Source organism: Tursiops truncatus, chromosome 8, assembly GCF_011762595.2.
Source record: "Tursiops truncatus isolate mTurTru1 chromosome 8, mTurTru1.mat.Y, whole genome shotgun sequence".
Classification (NCBI taxonomy): domain Eukaryota; kingdom Metazoa; phylum Chordata; class Mammalia; order Artiodactyla; family Delphinidae; genus Tursiops; species Tursiops truncatus.
In genome coordinates, this window is record NC_047041.1 from 94,353,315 (window position 1) to 94,375,424 (window position 22,110).

Genomic DNA, 22,110 nt, shown 5'->3' on the forward strand with positions numbered 1-22,110 from the left:
AACAGAATTTTAAAGCTAGAACATTTTCACTAACACACATCATTTTGACTTTAGAGAAATGAATCACTTTCAGAGCCAAATACGTCTAACAAACTCTGTTTATATTTTTCCTTACAAATTGTTCTCCACCATGTTACCTCCTCCCAATTTTAGTTTGGCAATTCCATAATCTAAAATACCTCTTATTTCTGAAGAAGGCAAGATGGGGGAATGCAGAAGCATTAGAATAGGAGAGGGAAGAAAAAAGCAATTGTTCACTAAGCTTGGAAAAAGATTCTATTCTGAAACGTTAATGATTCGTATCTATTCCACATAGTTCTCAAAATTTATTTCTCCCCTTAGTTAAATGAAAACACAATACAATACATAATATAAACACAGTCAGGAATCTCCAGGAATAAATTACTCTCATTGCTATTATTTCACTAAATAAAAGTTTTAAAAAAAACACAAAAATCAATAACTGAGAACTATATAGCTAAAAATCTTCAATAAGATATCACTAGTATAAACTATCAATTGCAAATCACCTCATCATTTTGGTTCACACATTCATCTACTCCAAAACCACCCCTTTTAACCAGAGGGAGAGTGGTAGGGAAGGAACAAGAAAACAAATGCTTTGTCAGATTACCACGGACATTTACTTATAGCTCTATCAATTGTCACACTCCACCTGGTGGCAGGAGCTGCCTGAATTGGCGAAGTGGAGGTCATTATACAAGAAATTCCAAAGAACACTTTCCAGATGTCCCTGGGAAAAAAAGCAAGATGTTCTTTTTCTGTCCTATATAGAATATATCTAACAAGGCTCCACCAAAGTTTTTTCACATAATAGTAGGTCAATATCTAACAAAGATTAACATAAAGGAATGACAATGATCAGAATGGGAGATCTACACTTAGAGCAATCTACTTACAACCACTCCACGTTAAGTTCAGTGTCATCTCAAGCCTTTAAAACAGGTAACAAGGCACATCCAGCAACTCTAAGATTCTCTATCACATACTCCCACTAACTTTCTCTGCCCCTATCCTCTATGGGTAAACTATAGAGTTTAATTAACACAGTTAACAGCAGCCTGCCACCCTGCTTTTAGATATTCGCCAGTAACATATACCCATGGGGTACTCTAGAGACTGACTTCAACCAAAAATAAAAATAGATAAACAGATCTCAAACAAAATTAAAACTGAGTCTGGCTGCCCACACTTATTTTCACACATGAGGAAAAATAGCAGTTCTCCTAGAAGCCTCGAGCAGACATATCTTTAGAACACAATGTTAAAAATATGCCCCCCCTCCTTTTTCCCCTACCTGTTTCTCACTCAAAGCTGTGATTTTGGCTTGAAGTTCATGAAGCTGTTTCTTTAAATCAGCATTCTGATTGGAAAGAAAAAATATCTGTGAGGAAGATATTTCATTTGTTAACAGAAGAGTAGCGAGATGACTTTATGCAAACTGTATTACAAATGATGAAGCAATCTTAAGCATTTAGCCAATCATATTTGTCATGCATTAAACTGTAGTCATATTACCACCACCCAGTGCATAGATCCTAAATGTAGGTTGCTAACACTAGAACAGGGGTAAGCTCCTTTGCAACTGCAAGAAGTTTTATATTTCAGCGTTTTGTACTGTAATACTACTCCTTTCTACTAAAATAGTTATTCTTCATAAGAAGTAACAGTTGACAGAAAACCTAAAGCTCCACTAATCAGTTGTAAGTATGAACACACTGCATGCTTAACGGCATTATCAGTAAAAAAAAAAAAAAAGGTTTTTCTCTGCTTGCCCTCTCCCTTATTTAGTAGAGTACATTTGTTATTTTAGCCTAGATTTGGAAAGCTGTCAGTGCTGCAACTGCCTTAAACACTACATCATTCAAATTAACATACTGACTACCAGGGCAACTTCTCAGTTCTAAAATGTTAGGAATCAGAAAAGAATACTCTTTTAAATGAGATACACTGAGCGTGCTTGTCTTTTACTCACATGAGAGAAAAATCCAAAATTAAAGTTTTCAAAAGCTTAATGTAACAGGATCACTAGCAGATTGAATACCACCCCAATGAGAGACTACTTTTCCTTCGTCCTTTCACATGCAATTCTTTCAATTCATCCTGCCAGGTCTTCTGACAGGGTCGGGGCATACATCCTCCCGTTCACGTTTACTCCATGTGGTCTTTTTTGTGACAGCATGTGAAATAAGACCTCTCTAATGAGATCACCCACAAGCCTGTCCAGCAACTTACTGCCCCCTCAGATTCTTCACATTAAGACTGCTCTGTTACATGACTGCCAGCTGTATCAGAAATGCTGAAGTTTTCTAACAATATTTCAGTTGCTGATAACACAGGTTACCATATTAAATATAAAAGCGTCTATTCATCTAAGGTCTACTGACTCTTGGTTCCCTAAACCTAATTTAAATTATAATATATATTAAAAAAATTAAAATGGAGAAGCTTCTCAAAGAAGTTGGACTGTCAAACAAGAGTTAAGTGGATATCACTGCCAGCTCTCAGAATCAATGGTTTGTGTTAAAAACACAACGGTTAAGCCACTGGGGGCTAACTTCGTAGAAATGAATATTATTTCCCACTTCTAAAAATCAATCTGCCTCAGTACCATTCTTTAATCCAAGAAGCTTTTTTACTTAACTTTACAATGAGGCATGTATGGTATGTTTAACAAGCTAAAAAAAAAAAAAATGTGTGTGTACATATACAAATATACATATACACACACACACCCCCCACCATCAGTGGGTCTAGGCAGGTGTTCTGTGAACAGATTATGAGTAAACAAATGCAAGGGAGAAATCCTGAGCATGTCTGAATAAATACTCTCCACACTTATGACCCACTGTCTAATTGCTGCAAAAGACACTGCCTGAACAATAAATATACTAATTAAAGACAAGATAAATTTTTAGGAAGATTTCTCTTCAGGGATAGAAAATAAAATGCCTGAGCCAAAAACCCCTATGAGACTTCAAAGAAAAGGTAACACCTGATGAATTACTATATAAGGTTCTTTAAAACCCTCTCTAAGGGCTCTTTCAAAAATGAAATTTTTAAAAATGCTTTAAAAAAATTATTCTAAAATTCTATTCTGAACATAGTGAGATTAAGTACTTAAATGTTCTATACTATAAACTATGAGAAAATAAAAATGGTTCTGGGCCATATTCAATAATTCTGAGATTACAGAAAGCCTTGCAAACTCTGATTTTGAGTAAGTGGGCTTGTGGAAATGAAATTTAAGCTATATGAAGAGTATTAACTCTCAATTCTTTTTCCTAAAATATTCAAAGCAATTAGCATAAGATACAAGCAAAATAACAGTAACAAAGATGAAATAATAGCTGTATTATAATAGAATGACTGGAGCTTTCTTAATTCTTATAAATGAAGACCAATGTACTAAAAAAAATTGCTGTTACAGATGAGATAATTTCTAAAACCTAAGTATTGCCTGTATTTTAATATTTTATGGTCACTTTATTTTAAATTATTTTTATTTAAAAATTAAATGAATAAAAGTAGTATTTTACCTGTGGATCCTGCTTCATTTGAGCAACCAGTTTCTGGTAATAAAAAGAGAAAAAGAGCCATCAGTCTTACATATAAACTCACTATGGCTAATCAAGCTCAGTCCCCAAAATCTAGAGTGTTAAGCCCACACAAAAAAATGAGCAATACCACAATCAGAACAGACCAAAAGCTTCTGTGATCCATATAAGAAGTTAATGAAACACTCCTCTTAATAATAAAAAAAAAAATCAAACTATCGCTTTATATTTGAAACGAAGAGCTTCCTGCCTTTAAACAAATCTGGAGATGGGCTGGGGGAGGGGAGCTTTTAAAAGACAATTTAAATAAGCTGAATGCTCCAAAAGCCAAACGTCCCTTTAAAGGTTGTCATTGTCTAGAGTCCCAAGTAAGTCCTGGAAAGAAGGTGCTCCCGTACAAAAACAGGCCTGTCTGTATACAGCAAACAGATTTGGCGAGTCTGTGGGTGTGGTTCACAGAAGGAGCCTAGTGTCAGATGTGACTCTGCCACTGTCCTCTCTGTGGGGGGAGGGGGGATGTACTCAGTGGAGCAGTGATGCTCAGTATTTGAGAGTAAGGAAGCGAAGGAACAGTAATGCAAAATTCTACCTACCTGGGTTCCTGTGGGAAGGAGAGTATTACCAGAATACTGAATGAGAAAGACCTTTACTAGGGAACACATAAGTCCAAAAAATGAAAAACAAAGAAAAATGGATGTCAACTGACCTAACCCAACTTCCAAAAGCATCACGGCCCAAAGGTAACAATAACCAGGGACGGAAGAATTTGAAGCATAAAGGAATGTCAGAAGGCTGAGTCCTAAAAGTATCTAGGAATAAGCTGTTCTCCAAGTGAATGTTTCACATAGCTGAAAAATCTGTCCCTCTCTTTGGGTGACAAGACACTTTTAAAGTTTTTAGTCATAGGGACTTCCCTGGTAGTCCAGTGGTTAAGAATCCGCCTTCCAATGCAGGGGACATGGGTTCGATCCCTGGTTGGGGAACTAAGATCCCACAAGCTGCGGGGCAACTAAGCCTGCACACCGCACTATTGAACCCGCACACTCTGGAGCCCACACGCCACAACTAGAGAAGCACACATGCCGCGATGAAGAACCCACACGCCACAACGAAGACCCAGCACAGTCATAAATAAATAAATAATAGTTTTTAGTCGTAAAATAAAACCTTTCTAAAATATATTATATACTTATCTGCCTTATTAAATAGAAAAAAAGCAGCATTTAATGACACTTAGAGGCATGATTACCTCAATATACTATTCTACAAACAATACAAAAAGGTCCTTACAATAAAGGCCCCAAACTGCTGTGTTCTAAAGAGTTCTTGTGCCTGCATTTGAGTTTTTCAGTCTACTCCTTAATGCCAAGCAGTCAGCTAGCAAATCTTTCTACTATTACTATGCCTCCCTCTAAGAGCCCCTGAACCCCAATTCCAATTTGCTACTTCTGAGCTGCTTTGTGATACACTCAGTGAAGTAATTCTAAGATGAGTGAATAGCCTAAGAAATCCCCCTTGAGTAAAATGTATAATCTTGTGTGACTTCTAACATTTATTCTAGCTTGTCAAAAACCTTACTTCAGGTGCTAAGGTATACATTTTGGATGGCTGAGACTGCCAACCATGTGACCTCCAAATACACAAGGTATATGTTACTACAGTCTACTTCATATATGACAGTGGTAACTCTTCTATATCCTGGTCTTAATCTACAAAATAGTAATAACACACATTCCAAGAACTCACGGAAATAGAAACATAAGGTTTTATACATATACATTTTTACTAATGCAGCCTAAAGGCTAGCCACATTCTTCAATGAAAAAAGTCCTTCATTTTCCTTTCTGCTTTTACCACCAGGGAGTGGAGTACTACACTAAAGTTGCCTTTTTAAAGCTGAAAAAGGTTTTCCTCCACGACACTGAAATTTAAAAACTGATAATCAAAGTAAGTCTCTGCCTCTGGAGGAAATAAGTAAGCCAACTTTTCTACTATAATCAAGCAAGCTGCATTTCAGACCATTAGAGGCAGGACAGAACAAGCTGGGCAACTTAACTAGACCATCCAAATCCCTAGTGACTTTAAGTGACGTTGTGTGTTATCAAAGTGAAGTTACTTTCTATTGTAAGAACGCAGCAATTTTTCATGAGAGTATAGTTTAAGCCAAGGGCTGGCAAACTACAGCCCACAGGCACCCTGCCTTTGTAAATAAAGTTTTACTGGGACACAGTCACACCCATCCATTTATACATTGTCTATGGCTGCCCTGTGTGTACAGCAGCAGAGCAGAGTTGTTGTGACAGAGACCATAAATGATGCCCATAGTATAAAATACTTCAACCTCTGGCCCTTTGCAAAAAGTCTGCTAACCTCTGCTTTATACTATTCTCTGTTCCATGTAGAGTAAAAATACTCCAAAAGTTAAAAAAATCTGCATAAGAATAATCAAAAAGGCAATTTCCCAAAAAAGATGAGATGCCCATCACAGGCCATTATTATGTAAACATTCATTCAATAACAACCACGTGTACGTCACTACTTTTTAAATCATCTCGGTCCATAAAGAACAAAAGTATACTTCTACCACAGCAACACCAGGTAGTTTCAGGACATACCTTCTATACAGTAAGCTCATTTTCAGCCCTAGTTTCCCTAAGTGCAAATGATGAAGGGGTGGCTTCTGCCCCAATATTTAGTCAAATGTACAATCTGACTTTGGCCTCAGCCTAATAGCCAGTGCTTACTTTGATGTCATTTCTGGCATCCCTCAACTTGTCATGATCAGTGATCATGTAGGTTACCATGTATCCAATCAGAATAACAGCATCAGATTTACAAGCAAGGCATGTCACTTGGATTTACTGTTAAAACTTTTTTTTTTTTTTTTTTTTTTGGCCACACCGCGCAGCATGCGGGATCTTAGTTCCCTGACTAGGGATCAAACCTGTGCCCCCTGCAGTGGAAACGTGAAGTCTTAGCCACTGGACCACCCAGGAAGTCCCTACTATTAATACTTAAACTTTTTTTAATAGGAAAGGATTCTAAATATAACTGAAGTGAAATATCTTACATACTTTGTATGTTAAAAGACTATCAACCAACACTGATAAACATAAATAAATGTTTATTACCATACAAACAAAATGCTATATAATAATTAAGGATGAATATAAAAGCTATTAATTTTATGCTAAAAAAATAGTTAAATATACAGGAAAATAATGTGAATATTGAGAGTGATAACTTTAGGAAGAATATTATATCCCTTTTGAGTCAATAAATGTAATTTTAAAATTTAAATTAGATTTTTAAACAATAAACGTTAAATTTTTTCATAATTATAATTTTTATAAAATTGGTATGCTTGAATTAAAAATATGAAACAAAAGTAATATTTAAGAACTCTAATTTTTAGTAATTTAGTTCAATTTAGATCATGAGTCTTCCAAGAAAAGTCTTACTTTGACTTGTTCACGTCTTGTGAGGATGAACTAAAAGCAGAATATTAACTTTGCCATCTCAAAATTTCTTGAGAGGAGGAGTATGTCCCAAAATCACATATGAGTAAAAACTTCAGTATACATGGTAGTCAATTTAAATATGTCTTGTTATTTAAAATATGCAAGTTAACACAGGGAACTATATTCAATATCCTATGATAAACCATAATGAAAGAGAATACGAAAAAGAATGTATATATATGTATATATATGCATAACTGAATCACTTTGATGTACAGCAGAAATTAACACAACATTGTAAATCAACTATACTTCAATAAAGTAAATTTAGAAAAATAAACAAATAAAATATGCAAGTTAAGTCACACGAACAAAGTCCCTCAGATGAACCAAAAAACAGATAAAAAAGAGAGGTTTTTTTTTTAACACCTTCGCTATATGGAAATGAATATTTTTAGTTCTTTTGTCTGGAAGAGAAGTCAGGAATATTTTATTAAAGTTCTCAAAAATATTACCAATGAGTTTGTTGAGTAGTAATAAAAGGCAAATAACATGACTCTTGGACAAGTGACTGAAAAACGATTAAAGGCTCTGCTAAAAATCAGAGATAGCCTGTTTACTAATTTAGCCATTACTAATAACATGATGCGGGAGAAGCCAGGAATGCAACATACCTGGTGAACCTGAATTTCCACTTTAAGAGCCTCCTGTAGAGTCTGCAACTCCATCCTCTACCTTCTCCACTTTTTCTTATGTCTGCTAATTCTATAGTTTCTTCAGCCTCTGTTTAAAATAACAAACTCCTCTTCTTACTGCAGCTGTAGAGATCATAAAATGTTTTGGATCATTATGTTGGGTATAAAGGAAATATACGTTAGATAAAATAAATTACATTAGTCGAAATATTTCGTCAACTAAACACAGGGCAAAAACTTTCCCCAAACAGATTTCTTTCCAAAATGAGTAGTTTTTTCTGAATTGGCACCAAAACTTTCTGGGTTTTATTCTCTGAGCATTCCTCTAGAAAACACTTCAAATAAGTAAGAAATGAAAAAAAAAAAGTGTTTAATCTGGTCATGAAAACAGCTAAGCACTTACTAGGCGCTCAGCACCACGCTAGATACTACTTTCTGAGGATACAGAGCTGAACAAGACCTCTTCTGTCCTGGATGCGTTGGGAGTCTAGAGGGGGAGAGGACAACCATCCAGGACATGCTGTTCTTAGAAAGAGACACATAACAACATGATCATACATTTTTAACCATCACACAGGGTGAACTGGAGAGTTCAGGATCTCTCAGAGGTTAAAGAAGGCCAGAGTACTCTCACAATTTGGATGGCCTCTCACTCTATTTAAAAAATAAAGCAACTCAAAACAGGGGCAATTCTGGTATAATTTAAAGGTTTACATTTAACAAATTAATACTTAACACATTGCAATGAACTCTGCTTTCCACAAAGTTATGACAGGGATGTTAAAAAATAAATCGTGCACAACAAATGATGTGGGTCTAGCAATAGAACAGACTTTTCCAGCTATACAATGAACACCATCTTCTTTTCAAGCCTGCCGGTGCATCTCTTTGGCTGCATGTATAAATGCAGGTGGAGACAATGTCAAAAGTCTAGATTTGCGAATGTGAACCTTCCTATTCTGCTCTGCTCATCACTACTGCAAATTAAATTAACTCAATGGCTAATTTTTCTTTTCATTTTTTTTTCTTTTTTCTTGAACGTGGCCTTAGACATGATTTTAGGTACTGTCCCTGAAGCAAAAGTTTACTTGAATAAATTTAAATTTTACTTCTTTCTCCTTTCTTCCTTGAACCTATAAAACTTGTAGTTAGAGCAGCTTTCCAGCATTCTTACAAACTGAGGAAGGGAACAATCAGGAAGTTAGAAGAACTGTTACTCCTTATGCCAATTCAATGAGATTCATAATCTTTATACTTTCTAAAAATTATTTATCTATGGATAAATTCCTAAGTTTTCTTAAAAATTCTTTAAAACCTGATTTAACAGAGTTATAGGGAAATCATTAACTTCAGGCCGTAATCGTGTGAATATTAATCTTCATTATATTTGTTTAATCTCACTAGGCTTAAAACGTCATTGGCAATCTCTCCCCTAGGGCTTGTATACTATGTTATGTAATATCAAAATACTCTAACCTTTTTTTAAAAAAATAATGAATTTCAAAAGTGTAAAATTCCTTCAAAGTTGTATCTGTGGAGGCTAGAAAAGCCCCCGCATTATTATGGTACAATGATATTGTCAATCAAAAATTTTCACAGACGTAGTATGTTTAGGGAAGATAATTTGGAAAGTGTGATTTTGATGAACAAACCCAGGTTTTTCAGATATTTATTACCTTAAAAAATCTTTTGAACTACATAAATATCAGAATCATTAAGTTACTGATTTAGACCAAGGCTTTTGTTGTCATGTAAGTTTATTCTATACACTAAAGCAAATGTTAAAAAACTATACAGTCACTGTAATTTTAAATATTAAAGTAATCTCCCTACTCAAATTCCTGACTTATGTATGCATTAGAGTTCTTCCTGAAAACAGTACTTAAATTAGTTTTAAGGCTATCAGAAAATGTGTCCAAAAATGATTCCTTATAATTTTTGTCAAATTAAGTATCACCTTGAAGGGTATTTTCAACAACAGAAAGGCCATATTTTATTTTACTGGTAGCAACATATAATATCAAAGCTGAACTCAGCTCATAAACTCTGGAAACAAACAGCAGGTTAAAAACATGGAGAACTTAACAATATACACAAAAAAGGGTTAACATAATTTGTACAGTTACAGAGTGCTTACAAATTAACTACAAATTAATTTTTTTTAATTATGAAAAAGCAACTCACAGAAGAAATAAGAATGACCAACATGAAAAACATCTATTTTCAAGAGAGTCATAGAAATGTAAATTTAAGAAGACACGTTTTTGTCAATCAAACTGACAAAGATTTGTAAAAACAGTGATACTCTGAGCTGTCTAGAGTTTAGGTCAGGTGGCACTTTCATAATTTGCTATTAGTTATCTCTGAGCAGTAGCACTCAGGGTTATTTACTTTCTTCTTTTCAGAGTATCAATATTTTCCATGGAAAATATGTACTTATTTTTAAATAACAAAAAATTAACTTAGAATTGCTAGATAAAACATCAGAAAATTTTATACTGATGAAACAAAATGTTCAGGAAAAGAACAAGTAAAACCAGGGTTTAACCGGGAGGCTCCAAATGTCAGAGTGCCTCACAGGATAAGAAGCCTGCAACTCAAGTTACTGAGGAGGTGACAGCTTTTACTTCCTTCATCAGATTGTTGTCTGCTTATTAGAGACACACAAAGGCACAAAATTTTATTTGGCAAGGACACTAAATGCCAATTACTCATTTTATTTCAAGATAAAACTGAAGGGTTAAAAAAGGCAGTGACTTAGTAAAAAAAAAACTTATGAAGGATTAGAAGATTCATTTGATATCTTTCTTCTTCATAAAAGTCTCTTTCTGAATAGCAGTTTTAAGAGACTGGTTTCTGCCTAAAGGAACAAGTTGTATACATATATATTCATAGCCTACAAAAACAAGGCAAGCACATGTTGAATCCTTTTAAAAAATATTTGGGGGCTTAGACAACTCATGCAGCCACCACGTGATGACCATTTGGAGGCAGTTTATAGCATTATAAAGAAGGTATTATTTGCTAAATTTATAGAAAGATGATTTAACATATTTCGACCAATTCTAGTAAGTTATAAATATCAGCTGCTGCAACATAAATATGAACAGACTCCTAAAACAGTTTATTGAGGTACAATGCCTTTCACCACCCATCAGCTCTAAATACTATCACCAGAGAAGACAAGTGCCGAACACAAAATACCAACGTTCGTTATATTGAAAACTGTACAAACGAACGGGACACCTAATAACCTCCCAGCTTCAAATAACAAAAACCCCAAAACATAAATAAAAACTCCACAAACCTAACAAACAAAATAATCAAATCCCACTAAAAAAAGGCAGATGTAATGTCTAGAAAGAACATTCACTGTCTCAAAAAAAAAAACAAAAAAAAAACCTGATTCCACTCACTGTGTAACCACTCTCAACTTTAGGTTTGTTTGCTTATAAATCAGGAAAATGGAAACGGTATCACCTATTTCATAAAATTGCTATGAGGTTTAAATTAGGTGAAGTTATATGAAAAGCCCTTTGTAAACTGTAAAATTCTATGCTATTCTTAACATACTTAATTTAACTCTTATTCATACACAAACTTTTATATCAACTTCTCAACACAGCATATTGCTGGAAAGGCTGTAGGCTTTCTTATTTTCAAATTCTCTAAGAAAGGGGCTTCTAACTATTTTATCTGGTTACAGTTCTGCTTGGAGATATGTGACCTCTAGGTCTTTCATTATGATTCTAATAATGTAGTAATGCTCTAATTCTGAATTTTTTACCAAAAATCACTGCTCTGTTCCTGAATTGGTATAAAGCTTTTTCCAATCAAAACAACTCACCAACCAAGTTTCTTTTTTTTTAATTCTTCCTTCCTTCCTCCCTCCTTCCCTCCCTCCCTCCCTCTCTCTCTCTCTTTCTCTGCGTCCGGTCTTAGTTGCAGAATGCAGATTTTCGTTGAGTCATGTGGGATCTTTCACTGCGACACGTGGGCTTCTCTCTAGTTGTGGTGCGCAGGCTCCAGAGCACACGGGCGCTGTAGTTTTCGGCATGCAGGCTCTTTCATTGAGGCGCGCAAGCTCGGTAGTTGTGGCGCACGGGCTTAGTTGCCCCGCGGCATATGGGATCTTTAGTTTCCCAACCAGGGATCCAACCTTCGTCCCCTGCACTGGAAGGTGGATTCCTTACCACTGGACCACCAGGGAAGTCCCCAACCAAGTTTCTTTAACTAACAATAAGTCTGTAATACATTGTACCCCCGGACTGAATTCCTTAAAAATGAACAACTCAGTGTTCTCTATACCATATATCTACTTGGTGTAAGACCCCACTTTTGATCTATACTCTCAAAATTGTGTTTAGAGTAGGTTTAATTAAGTTTTTAAAATATGAAAAAGTAGAAAGCCTTGACAGATCTATGTATCCTTACTTGACAGATGCCTAATACTAAAACATCAGGTTTCAGTTTGTACTAAATACTTATTGCTTACTATGTATCTAATGTGCTAGGAGATAAAATGTATCTTTAACTTTTAACTAGTGCTAAAAATGATCACAAACGCCAAAAATAAAAACAATATTTTAACAGCTCTTATTGAAAACTAACATTTACTAACTTGAATCAATAAAATGACATTAAAAAACAATGTAACGTTTTTCTTATTTTCACGGTGATATTTCTTTGGTGACACTCTACAGATCAACAGAAAACACTGCTGCACAAAGAGCTTGATTTTAGAGGTCACCCTCTGAAGCTGGCAAGGTTACCATGCTCAAATCCTGTTATTACAGGTGTTGACAAAAGTCACCTCAGCTAGTAAGACTGATGTTTCCTAACCACTAAAATAAATTTATATGCACACATACACATACACACACACACACACACACACACACACACACACACAAAATTAGGTTTATGGTATCTGAATGTATGGATGTCTTTGGGTATAAAATACGTATCTTCCTTTTCTCTGGTTATTTTGGGGGCAAGGGGGCCAGGTCCTCACTAAAGAAAAGGAACACCTACACAAGTCATACCATTCCAACACAAGGGTGTGGTATTTTCAGTCGGGTCAGGGTTTCCCCACAGCACCCTCTCCTACACAGGTCTGCTGCAGTGTCCTGCCCCTCTCCCTACCACCAGTGTTCACTCTAACATACAGGTTCTACATCAGCTTCCTGGGCCCAGGCCTGGTAGGCACACATACACTCTTCTAGTTCTCGCCTTTCTTTACAGAAATCAAGCATGTGTACTAAAATCTTCCCAACCATACCCAACAACAAGAAAGATGAAGTATATTTAAAAACTCACAGAAATTCAAAATGAAGGAGCCTGAAGAGTAGTATAGAAGCATAGTGACAATGAGGTCGAGATTTTAGAAATGGTTGCCACATTTACCAGAATGCTATTTAATGATAAAAAATAGTCCAGACAAGCCTGGCCAGAATCATATATATAATGACTACACAAAGGATAACATAAGAGGGTGTGGTGGTCTTAGTATAATCAATAAGTACTTAAGAGAAGTGGAAGTTATGGGAGAGAGATTTCAGATCAGTGTAAGGAAGAGCTAAGGATTAGAGCTGTACAAAAACGGAATGGGTTACCTTATGAGGTAGTGGGCTCCCTGTCAATAGAAGTATTCAAGAATGCTGCATATCATATCCCCCTCTTGGAGATTCACAATGCACATTAGCATATTAAAGGTTCTGAGAAGTCCTGCAGTAAAGAAACCTGTTTAACTTTGTTTAAAGCAGCATTTTCCAAATTATTTGACCACAGAACATTTTCCCCACCCCCGCCCCACCCCAATAATATTAATTTCTGTGGAACTAGAGTTCCTCGGAATACATTACAGAAAATATGAGCTACAGTTTTTTTTAATGTAGTGTTCAGTATGTAACCAAATAACAATATGCCAGGGACATAAGAGGAGAAATTGCCACACCTGGTAAAAGGCTGAAAGAGAAGGCCCTTAACGTCCCTTCTTCTTTAAGAATCTACGATTCCGTCGCATCTCAGAGTAAAGGGCTGTAGGGTCTTGATTATTTATTTTAAGTGGTTCCATGAGAGAAAGGCAAGTAGAATAAAATGGTAGTAAAATGTAAGATTAACTGGTTCAAATGCCTCCCTTTCACGTTCAAAGCCCAATCCCCAAAAGGTTAAGAGATACCTCAAGGACCATAATCATGAAAAGAAGCTTTAACCAAATATCTACTCCACCCACTAAATTAATTACTATGAGAGAGAATTAAAACAAAAAAAAAAGAGTAGTCTTGCATTAGGGGACTACCCTATTCCAGTTATCTTGTTTGAATTTAATTTTTTAATCATAATACATGCTCTCCAAATAAGATTAATATTTGTTTGGTCTTTAGACACTGGACTGCCCTGTGTAATCTGAATTAGACATTCAAAGAAATGATTAAGTGTGATGATTTATAAGCTGTTAAAGTAGACATTAAAGTTGATACTAGGAAAAAAATGTGTTTGCCTCTATGCCCCACACTGCTACATTTCTCTCTTTTTCTTCCTCTTCAAGAATTATACAAAACAACACACGCTGAAAATGCAATATCAGACATGAAGCCAACTCAACATTAAATTTAGTAATATACATGCTTAAGAGTCCCAAATTTCAAAGTCAAGGTTCCCATAGTTACATTAACCTAGCCATTTTGCACATATACTAAGGCCATCAAATTTAACGCATATTAAGTAATACAAAACACAATGGGAACCTTAACGTTTGAATTTCCTGATTTTTTAATTTTTAGCCCTAACCACTGCATTAAGGACATTTTTCGCAAAGGGGACCGTTACATTTTAAGAGGTTACTGAATGCAGGAACATGCATGCCTAGCAGTATTATTAGGAACACAAATGCATTTGAGATTTGGCTACGTGAAATTAGACAAAAATTCACTTTCACTCAGTACAAACAGCAAAGCCTCATTCTCATTTCTGGGAGAGAGCTTTTTTTGCAAAAATAAAAAATAAAAATCACTGAACATTTGAATTATTATCCAACTAGCATCAGGCACACTATGGCTGCCTGAAGAAAGCACTTACCAATTTTGGGGAAACTGGCTCTCCTTCAGCTCTCTTGCTCCCTACAACAGAAGAAGGGGAAAATGGAATTAGACTACAAACACAGATTTATGACATGTCATCAAAAGCTGATTTTTAACAGCAACAACAAAAAAAACCACACACACACAAAAATGTCCAAAGTTTTAAAACCAAAAGAAAAAAAAAAAGAGATAGGTAGTTTTTACAACAAGGAAAGAATTCAAGGGCAGTTAGATCTCTTTTTCCAGTTTTTTTCACTTTTCCACAGCTTTTTCAAGACAAGAAAAACTAAGTAGTTGACGGCTTCCCTTTCCTAAGAGACAGAGAAATGAAATGCACCTCATCTAAGTAACACAGAAATACAACCCTCATCCCCAACAAAGGAACTTTCACTGTTTGCTGCTCTATGTTACAAATTAGGCTAACATCACTGGCCCTTAGTTTGGTCCACTTAAAAGGCCTTTTTTCAATTAATCTTGAAATGGATTTGTTTTATATAAGGCTTAAAATTCACAGCATTTTATATGTATAGTCATAATTTAATTTTTCATTCACAATCTTAAAGTCTCACCACCTGAAACTGTAAACCACATAACACAAAAGTGACTTTCCCTATGCCACACAGTTAATCAGTGATTGAGCCAGAAAGAAAATCAAGGTTTTGGGATCTCAATCCAATGCTCAGTGATGCTTTTATCAACTGTGTGTTGTTTTTTTTTAAGATTAACTATACTCCATTAAGTTAATTTCAAGGTCATGTCAGGCTATATTGTTTATTTATTTTTAACTCTTCCTTGCCCCAAACTTCTTTTTTAGTTAAAAAAAAAAATTTAGGAAGCAAATATTAAAACTTTTCCCTTAGTATTAAAGTATTAAATTATTTAAACTCCACATACCATGTTCCAAACCTGAATCATCCTTATGCTTTAAACACAGTACATTTGTTGACTTATGTTACTCCAATAGGTATAATGTAAATTCTCATTTCCTTAAGGGATATTTCAAAAAATCTTCATGTCATCCAAATTATAAATTTTTATTTAATCATGTACAGTCATACCAAACACACAGTAAAATAATTTTAAAGGGCCCCGATTCATGCAGTTAACATTCATTTCCAAAAGAAATCCAATTTGCTGTTTTATCCTGCCTTTCTTTTAGCAGCAGCACTTTTTAAAGTTCTAAAGTCCATATAAATGGCAATTTTAATCACCAAGATTAGAATGACTCCCAACCAAAAGAAAAATGATGCAAAAATCTGTAGAATGATGTGGTTATTAACAAGTGGGTTCTTGGGAATTCCCTGGTGGTCTAATGGTTAGGACTCCATGCTTCCACTGCAGGGGGCACAGGTTCAATCCCTGGTCGGGGAACTAAGATCCCACAAGCCGCACGGTGCAGCCGAAACAAACAAACAAACAAAAACATGAAGTAAATGCTCAGTAAATATTTGTTAAATGAATGAATTCACTGAGTGGACTCTTAACTCTCTGCTGCAGGCTTATTTTCCCTATTAGGCATTTCTTATTAGCTCTTTCATGCTGGGGATAATTATGCATCGATCTCCCACAGCATTATTTGTTAAATGAATGACTTTGGATAAAAACAGTTGATTAGGAAGTAAAATACTGTCATTTTAAAATATAATGAAAAGACAGATAAATTGGATCAAATTAAAATTAAGAACTTCTGTTCACCCAAAAAACCCCAAAAAAACCCTTACGAGAATGAAAAAGCAATCCACAGAACTGAAGATTATAACTGCAATACATATAATAACAATGGCTTATACCCAGAATATATAAAATATGTTGAAACTCAAAATGATCAGGGTGGGGTTAGGATTTTAACTTTTACTCATATGGCATCTGAGAAAGTATAGTCAAATAAACTCTTCTGAAAATCATATTCAGTAAAAAGGGACCATGGATGCACCTTATCTCTGGGGCATTTTCTCCAAAAATAAACAGCAGAGTCAATCCCTAATTGACAAGGAATTTTGCCATGATATCATGAAACTACTCAGAAAACTGCTTGCAGGGACTGCAGAAATCACATTGGAAATCAAAGCCCGAGAGGTTAACTGACTTCCCGGAAGGTTACACAGCTAGCTGGTAGTAAAGCTGGAGAGAAATCTACAGATCCTGAGATTCCTTTGACTGAACTGGCCTTTCCACTAGACCTCACTTCCTCTTAAACAGCTGTAGCAGTTACTCTCCTAAGAAATAAACTACAATAAATGCTGACCAAATACTTTTGGGAAAATCTTCGTATAAAGTTTTAAAGAAAAATCACATAAGTAAACTATCTAGGGCAGGTTTTAAAACCTGAGATCCTTTATGCCTAAGGGATTCCCGTGAATAGGCTTCAGAGGGGTTTGCCAACTCCATGATACTATATGCTAAATTCTGAATGTATGAGAATTCTGGGAAGAGGATCCACAACTTAAATAAGATTCGCAGAGGTTCAGATACCCAGAAAAGAGTAAATTATTTTTAGACTGGTGATTCTTAAACACTGTGCATCAGAACTACCAAAGTGTTCCTTCTAAAGACTGATTATTGACTACCGTTGGGATACTGATTTAAAAAATATATATATATATTCTATTTCTGTAATTTAATAAAAATGAGTTAGCAGCAAAAAAGATCTACATATAAATTTGTACTTTTTACACTATCCATATGCAAAATATATAAGACTGAAATACAAGTTTGATTTCCTCATGTTAAGCTGATTCAAAGTCCACTTAATTTGTTTCTCATATTTCACACTTGTAGCTAAGGTAGTTCAAATTTTTTGCCTTATTTGCTTATTAAATTTTTAAAATATAGACTTGTTCTTGAAAAATACATTCAAAACACATAAATTGGAGTAAATGAAATTATTTTTGCTTTTAGAGAGGAATACCATCTTGCTAACATAACTTCATGTGATTTTTTGCAAACTGAAGATTGTTCACCTCCTCTCCAGAACTTCACAAGTAGCTGCTTTAATCAGAGCTGGTAAAGAAATGAATCATTCAAATTTCTGATGTGGTTGTAAAATTTAAAATATCATCAATAAATCAAAAGTGATTAATAACTACTTTGTAAGTACCTTTTGTAAAACATCTAAAACCTTTGTGTATAAAGACTATACATTAAACAATCAACAAATTTTGCAGAGAAAAAGTTCAACACTAGATCACGTTTTAAATTAGGCTAAAATCCACCCCATTACAAATTTTGAACAATTAAGTTTATAGTCTGTGCTCAATCATAAATTTTGATAAGGGACTAGAATAGCACAGATAATTGTCATTCAAAGACACTTTAAAATGTCACCGTACGCAGAAGATTCAATCTCTTCTACTACACCAAGTTGATACACTAATTTTATATACAGTAAATTTTACTGCTTTTTATCTGCCTTTCCTAATTCTAACAGAATATAGTAAGTTTGAAATAAATTTAAAGGCAAAAAATGCTCAGAAGAAAAAGCAGAATCCTGCTAAATGAGATTTAGTCCTTTAGGCCTCAGTATCATAATCATCCCTCTTGCCCCCATCCCTCTTAACCTTACCCTCTCATGGGCATCACTCTAGCACTTCTCCCCTCGCTCTCAAGAAGCATCAATTTTTCCCTCATTACTGGATCATTTTGTTTCCTTTGTCTAAAAAAAAAGCCTCCCGTGACTCCATATACTTCTCTAGTTATTGTCCCACATCTACACTCCCATTTATAGCAAAACTACCTGAAACAGTTAACCAAAGTCACTGTCCCTAGTTCCTCTCCTCTCATTCTCTACTGCACCCACTCCATTAGGGCTTTTGCCTCCTTCAATTTTGTTAAGATCACCAGTGACCCCCCTGTTGCTAAACTCAACAGTAAAGTCTCAGCCCTCATTTCTCTGTTCGAACAGTATTATTTCACCCAGTTGACCATTCTTCCTTCCTGAAATCCTTTCTTCTCTTGACTCCCAGGACACCACTCACCCTCAATTTTTTTCCTAATCTCTCTAGCCACTCTTCTGGGTTTCCTTCACTAGTTCTTTCTCATCTCTCAAGACCTCAAAATGTTGAAGTGCCCCAAGGCTCGGTTCTTGGAACTCTTCCCATTAGGTAATCTCATGTAGTCTCATAGCTATATAAAAGGATCTGTACTGGTGACTCCCAAATTTGTACCTAGCCCAGACCTTTCCCCTGATTTCCAAACTCATATATCAAACTGCCCGTTCAACACCTGTCAAATTGGCTCCTCAAGCTCAGCAAGTCCAAAACTAAACTCTTGACTGCCTGTCCCCCAACCTCCTCCCCAGAGTCATCCCCATTTCAAAAAATGGCAACTCTATCCCTTCAGTCAAAACCTTAAAGTCATCATTGACTCCTCTCTTTCTCACACTGTACATCCAATCCTGTAACTGACCATCTTGCCTCTGCCTTCAAAATACATGGACTTTGACCACTTGTCTCAAATATACTTCCACTTCCTTGGTCCAAGTCACCATCATCTTTCACCTGCATTACTGCAACAGCCTCCTAACTGGCCTCCCCACAACCACCTTTGCCCCCCAGAGTCTATTCTGTCAGTAGCCAGAGTGACCTTTTTAAAATCCAAGACAGAGCTAGTTACTCCTCTGCTCAAAATCCTCTAATGGCTTCCCATGACACTTAGAGAAAAAGCAGAAGTCTTTTACAATGGCCCACAAGGCTCTAAGTGATTTGGGCCTCTGTTACTCTCAGACCTCATCTCCTTTCCTCTCCCCATTGCTCAATCTGCTCCAGCCACTGGCCTCTGTTTTGTACTTCTGAAACTCCAAACAAGTTTCCTTCACAGGACTCTCCTGGAACACTCTCTCCCATCAAATATCTTCACAGCTCACTCCCTCAAATGTTTAGGAAATCTATAGCAGTTGCAAGAGTAGAATACTAAAGGACTAAAATATTCATCAGAATTGTTCTCCTCCCCAAACTTTCACTTGGGGGATGCTCTTTCTTATACCAAGAATACCCTTTTTTTTTTACCTTTTCTCTGCCTATCCAAATCCCACCCAGTCATTAGGGTCCAGATAAAGACTCATGATTAATGGAGACCTTCCCAACTCCCAGTTCTCCCTTCTTTGAATTCTCAAACTGTTTATCATCTCTCTCATTCATCTTAGAATTTAACCACATATTGTCTCACACTGTTACTTACCTGTCGTATTTCCCTAACTAGACACACACACACAAGTAGAATAGAAATAATGTCTTGCACCAGTAGTTCTCAAACTTAGAATCGGGATAACTCTAAAACTTCCACAAATATATAGATTCACATGCCCTACCCTGAAAGATTCTGAATTCATTATGTCTGATTTGGAGCCCAGGTATCTATATTTTATTTAAATTTCCCCCAGAAGATTCTGATGGACAGCCAGGATTAGGAACCGTTGCCTTGCAGTCCTCTATTTCCTTTGGTACCTGGGAAAGTGGGCCTTCAAACAGCCTAAAGCTAGAATGGACACCCCAGAGTGCCAGATCCATACCTTCATTTCAAGAACAGTGGTCCAAAAAGTCTAGATGTCTAGCCACAAGCTATAAAGATTATAAGAGGGAAAGCCCAGTCTAAAACCCAGGTTTACTGCTCTCAATCCAGGAATCCTTCCATGAGACTATACACAAAGTAACAAAAATCCAAAAATTCAGATAAGTATAGTAAACAGTGATTATCTAATCCTTGACCAGTGATTGCAATGTCCACACGCTAAGACAGTGCAGATTATTAGCTCCTATATGCTTGAAAAACGTGAGCAGCATTAGCTGACTTAAAATGCTAGAGAGTAATTGTGGAAAGGCTTACAAATGAAAAAAATAATTTCTACTAAGTTCTTACAATATGTACAAAAACTTGTAAAATCATTTATCTTGTAGTGGATAAGTATTAAGAAAAATAAATGCAAAGAAGAAATCTTGCTTCATCATATTATAAAGTACAAAAATTCTTATTCACAAGCTTCCACAGTTCACAAAGGTATAAATGTTTTCTGAGTCTAATCATCATAACATAACCTTAATTACAGATCAGACTTAGTAAATCACCCCATATCCCAAGACAACTCAAACTCTTATCTTAATAATCAGTTAACCTCAGGACCAAAACTCTTACCATCAACAAAAAAAAACAACTGAGATATCTATACAGCATTACAAAAGAGTTTGGATTTCTCTTGGTGTATAGGGATTTAAGCAAGGGCCTCCTATTAACATTAATGGGAGTTCTGGGTGTAAACCATAGGCACCAAGGAGGAGGATCAACGCCCAGCAGTGCATCTGTGAAAACTCTTTCTGTTGCACTAACTGCAACTACTGGGACTTGTTCTCTCAGAGATGGGATAATAGACCCCAATTCCTAAGTCTCCAAAGCACAAATATAATTCAAGTAAAACTCACTAAGGAAGGTCATTGGTAAACACCTAATTTTAAAAATATACGAAAAAAAGCTAAACTAGAAGAACAATTACCACATAAAGGAAATTTTTAAAAATAGCACCAATATGCACAGAAAAAAACTAGTGAACTGCTGTAGATAAAACACCTCACACAAATATTCAACAGGATTAAAACAACTGCAGCAGAAGCTTGTCCAAAGAAACACACACACACACACACACACACCCCACAACAAAACAAAAACTCCTCCCCTGATGGAGCCCTAAGTACACTTCAATCCTTGCCTTTAAAACACAGAAGAAAACTCCTGCTGCACTGATAGCCAGGAATAATCACAAAGCACTTCCAGACGGACGGATAACAATCACAAGCTGCCAAGGAGGACCAAAACGAACTAAACAAAAATCATAGCACCTTACTGTGTTCCATACTGCCTCATTTCTCAATACAACACTGCTGGGACTTCCCTGGTGGTGCAGCGGTTAAGAATCCACCTGCCAATGCAGGGGGCACGGGCTTGAGCCCTGGTCCAGGAAGATTCCACATGCCACGTAGCAACTAAGCCCATGCGCCACAACTACTGAGCCTGCGCTCTAGAGCCCACGAGCCACAACTACTGAGCCCGCGAGCCACAACTACTGAGCCCACGTGGCACAACTACTGAAGTCCGGGTGCCTAGAGTCCATACTCCGAAACAAAGAAAAGCCACTGCAATGAGAAGTTCGCGCACCACAACAAAGAGTAGCCCCCACTCGCCGCAACTGACCAGAGGGCAGAGAGCCGAAGCAAGAAGAACTACAATCCTGCAGCCTGTGAAACAAAAACCACATTCACAGAAAGATAAACAAGATGAAAAGGCAGAGGGCTATGTACCAGATGAAGGA

The 22,110-nt window shown here is 36.1% G+C and overlaps 1 protein-coding gene across 28 annotated transcripts in view; it reads right to left on the bottom strand.

The window, feature by feature from the left end:
* The window catches only part of PHF21A (PHD finger protein 21A), a 194,522-nt gene that overhangs the window by 149,062 nt on the left and 23,350 nt on the right, over positions 1–22,110 (bottom strand). For 12 of the 28 annotated variants that reach the window (XM_073808829.1, XM_073808825.1, XM_073808834.1 and 9 more), the window contains 6 exons: positions 14,815–14,855; positions 13,691–13,782; positions 13,350–13,461; positions 7,714–7,857; positions 3,561–3,593; positions 1,319–1,405 (listed from right to left, as the gene is read on the bottom strand). In XM_073808829.1, the coding sequence (XP_073664930.1) occupies positions 1,319–1,405; positions 3,561–3,593; positions 7,714–7,767 (174 nt within the window). In that variant the 5' untranslated portion in view covers positions 7,768–7,857; positions 13,350–13,461; positions 13,691–13,782; positions 14,815–14,855. The remainder of the gene's footprint in view (positions 1–1,318; positions 1,406–3,560; positions 3,594–7,713; positions 7,858–13,349; positions 13,462–13,690; positions 13,783–14,814; positions 14,856–22,110) is intronic. The other 16 variants (XM_073808832.1, XM_073808831.1, XM_073808830.1 and 13 more) reach the window with 3 other exon arrangements.